Here is a 10025-nt window from a genome sequence, read left to right on the forward strand (position 1 = left end):
TAAATAAATTATTAGGAAGCTCATCTTTATGTCAAATGGATGATATGCCTCTCTGTGACTTCTGTCCAATGGTCCAAATTCTTCCCTATGTTAGTACAAAGAATATGTCCACCCTCTCTTCCAAACAAAGAGTCCTTCAAACACCTGAAGAAAGCAATCTCATTTCTCCCAACATCTTGGTCTTCTCCTTGACCCCAGTTACTTTAAAGAGTCATCACATGCTATGGTTTCTGGCTTTCTCACTATCCTTAATGCCTCTTCAACTCACTCTAATTTGACAATACTCAAAAATGTGACCCATATCTGGATACATCATTTTAGACATGGTCTGACCAGTATAAGATACAGTGGGATGACCCACTCCCCAAATCTGGACACCACAAACTTGTCCGTGTCTAACTGCCCCTTCCTTTGCCTTCAAGCAGTAGGGGCTGCTAGGTGACACATTGGGCGTTAGCTCAGGAATAATCAAGTTTAAATTCAGCTTCTGACACTTACTACCAGGGTGATCCTGGGCAAAACACATATCCTCTGTCTGCCTCACTTTCCTCAACTGCAAAATGGGGATAATAACAGCACGTCACTTCCAGGGTTGTTATAAGGATCAAATGAGATAATATTTGTACTATTTAGCATAATACTTGGCACATAGCAGATGCTTAATAAATTCTTCCTTCTTTCTTTGGCATACTAGTTGGACTGACTGGTACCTGAGTACAAATCCTGCTTCTCACTTATACTTGTGTGTCTATGGGCAAGTCATGTACCCTATTCAATTATAAAATACATAAATTATAAAATCAAATATAAATCATAAAATGAAGGGGTGGCACTTAATGTCCTCTTAGGCGCCATCTCACTTTAAACCTATGACCCTATGAGAGCTACTTTAGCTAAGACCCCAAGGAAACAGGTAGATCTCTCCAATGAAACAGATTTCTCCAATGGCTCATCTATGGCTGTGTCTGCAAACCAGTAACAAAGTCAGATAGCTAGGGAAGCAACCACTCTTATAATCCCCAGCATCCTTTGTACCACTGTAGATTTTGCCTTTACATTAGCTGTCCTCACAAAGTTCCTTCCAAATAGGGTCAAGCCATGTATTCTTCTCCCTGTTTAGACACAGGTAGACTATAATCCAGAGAAGTTTAGAGAATTTCCCCAAGGTCACAAAGCAGAGGTTAGGGCAGAACCAGAGCAAAAACCCAAGACTCCGATTCCCAGGCCAGCTACTTCAGACCCCACGCTATCATAAGAGCATTCAAAGCCATCTGAAAAGCAATGTGCTGCCTCCATATGAATCCTGGAATCCAGCCCCAGTGGGTTTGACCTTACTAGTCTCAGTCTTTGCCAGGCAAGTGACTGATAACTTTCCACCTGCTTCCATCAGGGGGTGCTGGAAGAACTGAAGAGGTTAGTGTATGTCTATGAGAGAAGGGCAAGCCTTCCCCACCCCCCATCCTCAACTTCCCACAGCTTTCAGCTAAGTATTAATTTACCCCATACTGGCTCTGTGTAGATTATTTTCCTGGATGACGTGAAGAGGACTTTGGCTTGCTAAGGGTCACACTATTCATTCAGTACAATCAGTCTGCCCTGGTAGTAAGCGGGGGAGGGGTCAGTGTGGATAAATGTAATCCAGACGTCATTCAGAGACCTCATGTTAGCCATTCATTTTCCACTTCTGCCTTCAAACCTTTCTTGTTAAACCAGACTATAAAGCAGAAAGAAGAAAGCAACTGAATGGAGGACTGTCTTCTCTCCCTTCACTCTCTCAGACCTCATGTACTATTTGGTTATTTATGTCATTATTGCATCTCATTTTACATTAGTTACTGGTGTGTCATAATCCCCCACTAAAATGAAAGATTCAAAAGGGCAGGAACCATGTCATCTAAATGCTCTCTCTCCCCAGGAGAACCTCGCACAAGAGGAGGCATTTAACAAATGCTTGTGGAATTAAATTCCCCCAACTGTTCACTGTTCAGGGGCAGGGAGAATGAGTAGATGGAAGGGGAGAAAGTGAAAAACAAATGAAGAGGCAGAAGGTCCTGAATTACAGAGAAAGTGGAAAAATAAGCAACTTAAAAACTAAGTTAATAGAGTCTTACTACCAAAAATGTTTAGCATAATTACATGCAAAAATAGATGGGGCTTTATGTATGTATGTATGTGTGTGTGTACACATATGTCAAGATTACTCCATTTTAGCACGTTTCAGGGAAATCGGGGAAGACTTGTATAAACTGATGCAGAATGAAGTGAGCAGAACCAGTATCGTAAAAACAGCTATGAGACATAAGAACTCTGATCACTGCAACAACCTAGCATGCTTTGACAATACTTGTGCTAATCATCTCCTAACACTGAGGTGATGGACTTAACTAGCAGAATACTTTCTGACACCACCAATGTGAAAATTTGTTTCACTTGGCTAGGCATATGTCACAAGTTTTGCTTTGTTTGTTTTTTTTTAGGGTAGAAAGTGGGAAATGGAATGAAGAGAGGGGCTGCCAAATAAAAAAGGAGGGGGGGAGGTCACTGAAGCATTTTTTAAATGTACAGGCAAAAACAGGAGAAAGGCAGGAGGGAAACACAAACAAGTAAGACAGCTTTGAAAGAGGCATATCGAATTTGTTAGACACTTAAAAGGAAAAGCAAGCTATCATGTACAATCCTCTTTTTTCTATTCTACTTTGCATATGGAAATATTCATCTGATTTGGTGTTTTTAAATTCAGAATTATTAAATAAAGATTGTTCTCTGTAGTTGCCCATCCTAGTAAAATCCAGGCTTCTCAGCACTGAAGATTGTCCACGATGGACAGCACTTCTCGAACCTTACGTACTTTCCCCCACTCTCCAAACACTGACGCCCCTCCCCAGCTGGACAGGTCTACCCACTGTCACTCATTCAACAAGCATTTCTCAAGTGTTTGCTTTTTGCCAGGCACAGCTGGGCACAATGGGAAGAGCATCAGATTTGGAGACAAAGTATTTCTAATCAAACCCCACCTCAAATATTCTCACTTCCTCTCCTGGACCTTGATTTCCTCAACTGTTGGACCAGGGGTCTCTAAGGTCCCTTGTACGCTCCAAATTTGTGATACCATGAATATGGAAAACTGGATCAATATCAAGCCTCGATTAAATGCTACCTCACAAATATAGACTTCCTCAAGGTCACACAGGAAGTAAACAGATGAGCCAAGATTAGGATCCTGGTCCCCTCACTCTCTGTTCAGCATTTTTTTCCCAGTGCACCACACTCACTCTGTAATGTTACAAAACATGATTTGGGAATCATTGTTCTAGAACAAGGATCCTTAGCCTGGGGTCTATATATAGTCTACGAACTCTATATCTACAAACAGTCTAGGAACTGGGGGAGGGGGGAGTGGGAGGGAAATTACCTTTATTTTCATTAATCTTTCTTTTCCTTTGTAATCCTATGGATTTCATTTTATGTGCTTAAGATACTACTCTAAGATGGGCTTCTGAATGCCAAGGGAGTCCTCCCTCACACAAAAAATGTTAAGAACTCCTGTTCTAAAGAATAAATATCTTAACCCCATGCATCTCTGGGTCAGTTTCTGTCCCCTAAAGGCACCTTTAATCAAGATATAGAAAGCAAATAGGACATTTATCCAAGAAAATTACATGTTTATTTCAGATACTCCGCAGACTCCTCGCCCAGTGCCAGTGAAGCTAGCCCTGGGTTTTCCCAAGCTAGGACAAAGGAACTCTGTTAGGTTCTACTACATTGGAAAGTTTTTGAGCCTAATCTAATGACAGACTGTCTGCTATCTGAGGACCATCCCAACCAAGTCTGGAAAGGCCATCACCATGATGAAGTTGATCCTTAGGGAATGGATTATTTGGCCACAGCAACTCAAAAAAACACATAAAAGTAAGGCATCTTAAAAATTATTTTAAATTAATTTGAGATTGTCATTAATAGTAGTAATAAAATCACATATTTACACAGCACTTTAGGGTATAGAATAGTGGACATTTGTAGAGCATCTTAAGTTTTACAAAGTACTTTTCACAAAGGGTCTTACTTGATTCTCAGTCCCACTCTGAAGGAGATAGCAGGAGGATTACTGTCCTCATTTTACAGATGTGGATAACTGAGGCTCAGAGAGAATCACAGCATCCAACACGAGTTGGGCACTAAATAAATGCTTTGTGAATGGGGGAGGGAGACAGTGTTAGAATTGGTCATAGGACCTGGGCTTCAATACCTCTCTGCTAATAATGACCTCTATGTGGCCTTGGCCAAATCACTCCACTTCTAATGAGGGGACCTGAAGATGAAATGATCTCAAGTGGTCTTAACTCTCTAAATCTAGAATCTTCTGCCTTGACCAAGGTCACAGAGCCCAGCATTGGATGCAGGTTTTGGACCCAAGTGCACAATATTCCAAACCCAATGCCCTTTTCACTATATCCTACTGCCTTCCTTTTAAAAGCAAGGCTACAATCTTAACACTTACCTGGTGGAAAGGGCAATGAATCTGGAGTTGGTAGAGACCTGGTTTCAAATCCTTCCTCTGACACTGACCAAAGATGCAGCTCTGAGCAAGTCACAATCTCCCTAACCCCCCATTTCCTCAACTGGAAAACAGGGGGAAAGGAAGAATACCTGGACCTACCTACCTTCAACAACAATCAGTCCAAACTTGCAATTTCATCTATGTAGAGAACTCAATGCAGGTAAGCAATTATCTGTAAGTATAGCAGTAGAGAGTTGCCTGGCATCCCAAGAAGTCAGCTGACTTATCCACAGTCACACAGTTGTTACGTTTTAGAGTCAGCCCTTGAACGGAGGCATATAGGTGACACACAATAAAAGCACAACAAAGAGCCTGGAGTCAGGAAGACCTGAATTCAGTTATAACCTCAAAGACTTGCTAGCTGTGTGACCCTGGGCAAATCACTTAACCTTACAAATGGTTTCCCCATTTACAAAACAGGCATAATGACAGCATCAACCTCCCAGAGTTGTTGTAAGATCAAATGAGATTAATATTTGTAAAAATAAAAATGTTTCGTCCAATGCCTGACACATAGTAGGCGCTTAATAAATATTTGCTTCCTTCCTTCCTGACTCCAAGGTTAGCCCTCTATTCTATGTTCCACCTACCCACTCAGAACAGAACCCTATATATAAAGGTCAGCTAGTTATGATCATTAATGTCAAAGTTTTTAAAAACATGAATCTATACTCTGGAAAAAAATGGTTAAGCTAATAGAAATAATATTTATAAAGCACTTGCTATAGTGCCTGGTACATAGTAATATATAAATGTCAACTATTATTAACTAGCTACGTGACTGTGGGGTCATATAACTTGTTTACCTCAGTTTCTTCAACTATAAAATGGGGATAATAATAACATCAACCTCCCAGAGTTGTTTTAAGATCAAATGAGATTAATAATTTTTTTAATTTAAAAATTTTTGTTAAATGCCTAGTCCACTGCCTGACACATAGTAGGTACTCAATAAATACTTGTTTCCTTCCTTCCTGACTCCAAGGCTGGCCCTCTATTCCATGTTCTCAGAATAGAGCTCCATATACAAAGGGCAGCTAGTATGATCATTAATGTCAAAGTCTTTAAAAACATGAATCTATACTCTGAAAAAAATACTTAAGCTTAAAAAAAATTTTCCCCGTAAGTTTAACTTTGATCAATCCAAATCCTCAGGCCAGTTCCTATCCTACCACCTAACCCACAAATTGGGTCTGCTGAAAATGCCACAAAATTAGGACAAATTGTGGCACTTTTTGCATCCTCAAAAGTCCTCCACTCCTCCCCCAATGTTTTTCTTAACCAGACCTGAGATATCACAGACGTAGGGAACTCCCAGAAAGAAAACTCCCTCTAACAAAGCAGAATGGAATGAAACTCAACAGTGATTGACATTCTAGAGAGCCGCCTGAGGCACTGAACGGTGAAAACAATGTACTCAAGGTTACCCAGCCAAAAACTGCTAGAATCAGAATCTGAACTTGGGGCTTCCGGACTCCAGGGCCAACTTCCCATCTCCTCCACCACACTGTCTCTCAAGCTCATCCACAGAAGCACTTTATAAAACATAAAGTGTATCCTACACAAGAATATTTCCAGGGAGGGAAGAGAACAAGGGCACTTTAACAGACACAATGAATGGGCTTTACAAGGTACCTCTGAAAGGGATGGAGACAGGGAGAACTGTCAAGGTCCTAAACCTACAACAAGCTTCCTATACAACTGAGGCATTCGGAGTCACAGTTTCCTCCAGCTTTCCAAACAAGGATGAGGAGCCCAATGCACACCTCACTGGCTTGTTATGGAGAGCACCTAATAAAAATGATTGTCTTAATAAGCAAGGCTTTTAATGGCCAAATGAACAGGTCTGGATCTGCCTCCCCACAACCACTGAGGGCACATTTCTCAGGCCCTTCTCCCGGCTCTCTCCTAAAAGGAGGGTCTGGCTCTTTAAAAAGGTGGCATCCGCTCCTCCCGTGCCATGGCCCAAGTGCTAAACAGTAACAGGTGCCATTAAACAACTTCAGGGAAGAAGGCTGGGATTTTATCACTTTGGGGATCCCTCAGGGCAAATGCCTCCTCCCACCGGGCTTCCCCTTCTAAAAGATGTTTTGGTTAACATCCAATAGGCTAATCCCTCAAAACAAACCTCTAGCCTGCCGAACCCCTGCTCAGAAATTCCTGGATGTCCCTCACCCAAGTGCAAAACTCACACACCAATGGAACCAGCAGCACCAGAGGAGAAGCAAAGGAATGCTTAAAACCTTCATCCAATCCTCTCCTCTGGGAAGCACATGCAGGCTCAGAGCTGGACCCCAGCGGTACCTTCCCCAGTTTGCCCACAATAGGATGCAATTTCCTCAACTTTTCTCACTCCACCCTTTCCTAGAGTCCCCAACAGGCCTTACTTTATCATCACCCCTTGAGGGATATTTCCCTTTAGGGCTTAATTTCTGAGACTGGATCTTGGGAGGACAGGAGAGAGGAAAGGCCAAGAAGAAGAGAACGAATAGGGGGGAGCAGATGTTGGTGGGATTCCAACCAGGGCCTAGGAATACTTAGTTGCTTCTACTATCCAAATGAAAAGTACAGAAACAGTCTCCCAAGGGAATTCCCTAAAGAGCTTTAAAAATAGGCTTAACCAACATCCACTGTGAATAGTGAAAGCAGGAAGCAGGAGCAGATGGCCTCCTGAGGTTTCCCCCAGTTCATGAGGATTCTAAATGGGGATTCTAGGAGGTCAGCGGCAGCCCCACACATACCAACTTACAGGCTTCCACTGCACTGTTTCCAAGGAAAACGCAGGATGGGCTGGGAGACCAAAAGCTTCAAGTATCCCATCGACCCTGAGTAGGGCAGGATCCCCATATAGATTGGGCGGGGGCAAGAGAAAAGGGGCATCTGTCCACTATAGGCTATAGGACCTCAAGAATTAAACTTAGAGACGTGAAGGAGGTTGGTTCTGGTTACAAAGATGTTCCCCCAAATGAAGAGAGAGGGACTCAGAGCAGGAGAGAATCCTGCACTCACCTGCACTCTCCGAGGGCTGAGGGGCCCCTGCCACTCCGTTCAGGTAAAGGATGGGGAGCAGGTGAGGCTGGGTCTTCTCCAGGGCCACCCGAAGGTCCTGGAAGTGGTCTCGCTCCTTAGAGAGGAGCAGCTTGAGCAGCAGCTCCGCCTTGGCCCCGGGGCCCCCAGCCCCTCCAGCGGCAGCCGTGTCCTCTTCCAGCTGCCTGCGGTCCCCGGCACTCAGGGCTCCGGCCGCCTCCAGCAAGCCCAGGACGGCTTCCACTTCAGTCATGGCCTGAGCCAGGCTCTGCTGACAATGAGCAAGCAGCTCCCGGTGTTTTGGCTCCATGGCTCCAAGGAGCTTCACCCGTGGGCTTCCCCACGCGTCCCCCCCCCCAGAGGCGTCCTTCGGCCAGGAAAGCGTTATAGGAGAGGGGCTTCAAGCGCTCCCCTAATCCGGGGGCTGATGCGCCCAGAGTCGGCAAAAAACCCCTCTTGCCCGGGGCTGGGCACAGGACCGCTTGGCGGCAGCGGCGGCTGCTGTTGCTGTTGCTGCTGCTGCTGCTGAGGCTGCCGCTGCTGCTGCTGCTGCTGCTCGGGGCGCCCCCCAGGCTGGCGGGCGAGCGGGCAGACTGGCGGGCGGGCGACTTAGCTGCAGCCCTAGTGTGGCGGGAGCCCGAGCTCCCGGGGGGCCATGGACTGGAGCCGGGGGCCGCGAAGAGGGGCGCAGGGCTCAGCGGCGGCCGCCTCCCGGGCTCAAGAGCGCAGCCATGTTGGCGGCTGCTGCTGCAGCGGGGCTGGAGGAGGAGGAGGAGGAGGAGGAAGAAGAGGAGGAGAAGGAGAAGGAGGAGGAGGAGGAGGAGGAGGAGGTGCGGGCGGCGGCCGTGGCCGGGGCGCGCCCCGAGGCCGGGCTCCAGACGGGCATGCCCCCCCACCCACCCACCCAGCTCACCTCCGCCTTCCCCGACAGTGCCCGCCAAGAAACACAAAAGCAAAAGCAAAACCCCCTGATCTGGGATGAAGAACCCCAAGTGTGCGCTACGAGACCCCCCCCCCTCCGAAAGCCGCTCAGCCCCGGGCCCGGCTGCAGCAGCCACGGCGCTGTCCCCAGGGCATGGCTCCCCAGGCCCGAGCCCCCCAAGTCCCTCCGCTGCGCTCACTGAGGCCCCGCGGCCACCGCAGCCCCGGCCCCGGCCCCGGCCCCGGCTCCGGCTTCGGCCCCGGCCCCGGCCGCCGCCGCCTCCCGCTCCGCCATGGCCCGGCCTGGTGTTCGCCGCCGCCGCCTCCCGCTAAGTCTGTCCCTCCCCTCTCCTCTCCTCTTCTCTCCTCCCCTGCTCTCCTCCTCTCCTCCTTTGCGCTCTCCTCCCGCCGCCAGTCACTCACTCCACGCCTCTAGCGCCGGGGCAGCCGACTCCCGAGAGGGGGAGGGGGAGCAGGAGAAGGAGGAGGGGGACGGGGAAGAAAGGGGGGTCCCCGCCTCCCCGCCCCCGGCCCGCCCCCAAAGGCGGGGCGCCGCACTCGCTGTCCCGCCGGGATTCCGCCTGGGATTAGGGCTGTGGGGGAGGGAGGGCTGAAAGAGTCCAGGAGCTTCAGACCACCCCTTCATCGAGGAACCCAGCGTCTCACCCCCTCATCCTAAAACCCAATCCTCCCATACCTTCAGCTTAAAACTGAACCTTTCCACTCTTTCATCCAGGAATCCAACCCTCCTACCCCCCCACCTAATCAAACTTTTCCTAAAACTGGGCTTGGGAAGGGGAAGGGAATAAGCATTTATATAACTCCTACTACGTGCCAGGCACGGTGCTAAGCGTTTTTTAACCCAGAAATTCCTCCACATGAGAGTCCTTTCTTTCAAAACAAAACAAAACAAAATGAAGAACTTTCCCTGTTCCTCAGCGCAAGACCCCCTTATATCTGAAATCCAGAAGTGGTCTGGTCAGTCCAACCTAAGTTCCTACCTCAGTTTCAGCTAGAGGTAACAAGTCTTCCCTCTCATCGCCATTCTTTCTGCCCTTTTCTCGATGCTGCCCCTCCAGTAAGATTGGAAGGTGAGAAACTGACCCACTTCTAGAAATTGTTGAATGGGAGAGGCCCTGGGAGTCAGGTTGGCCCATAGTCTGAAGACATTTGGGTTCTGATGCTTTGGGTCTGGGAAGGTGGGGAGGAGGGATTTTGAGGTGAAGGAAAGATCATAGGCTCTAAAACTGTAAGGGACCTTAAATCATCTATTATTCAATCTTCGTTATTGTACGTGGACGCAACAAGGTCGGAGAGGTTGATGTATATCTAAGGTTACCCTGGTAATAAGTACTAGTCTCAGGATTCAAATACAGAGCCTCTCATTTCAAATCCAATGCCTTCTTGGTCACAAAACACTTGCAGAGTGGTGAGTCTCCTCCATTACTAAAGGACAGGCTTGTTTTCTTCACTGGAATGACAATTTTACAGGGGAAAGTGGGGAGAGAATTGATGTAAA

At 47.1% G+C, this 10025-nt stretch overlaps 1 protein-coding gene across 6 annotated transcripts in view; it reads right to left on the bottom strand.

The window, feature by feature from the left end:
• The window catches only part of DLG5 (discs large MAGUK scaffold protein 5), a 153445-nt gene extending 144975 nt beyond the window's left edge, over nucleotides 1-8470 (bottom strand). For all 6 annotated transcript variants that reach the window (XM_021006096.1, XM_021006092.1, XM_021006094.1 and 3 more), the window contains exon 1: nucleotides 7568-8470. In XM_021006096.1, coding sequence (XP_020861755.1) covers nucleotides 7568-7895 — 328 coding nt within the window. In that variant the 5' untranslated portion in view covers nucleotides 7896-8470. The remainder of the gene's footprint in view (nucleotides 1-7567) is intronic.
• Nucleotides 8471-10025: the final 1555 nt, after the last annotated feature.

The sequence above is a fragment of the Phascolarctos cinereus genome, unplaced genomic scaffold, assembly GCF_003287225.1.
Source record: "Phascolarctos cinereus isolate Bilbo 61053 unplaced genomic scaffold, phaCin_HiC Scaffold_3;HRSCAF=262, whole genome shotgun sequence".
In the NCBI taxonomy this organism is placed as follows: domain Eukaryota; kingdom Metazoa; phylum Chordata; class Mammalia; order Diprotodontia; family Phascolarctidae; genus Phascolarctos; species Phascolarctos cinereus.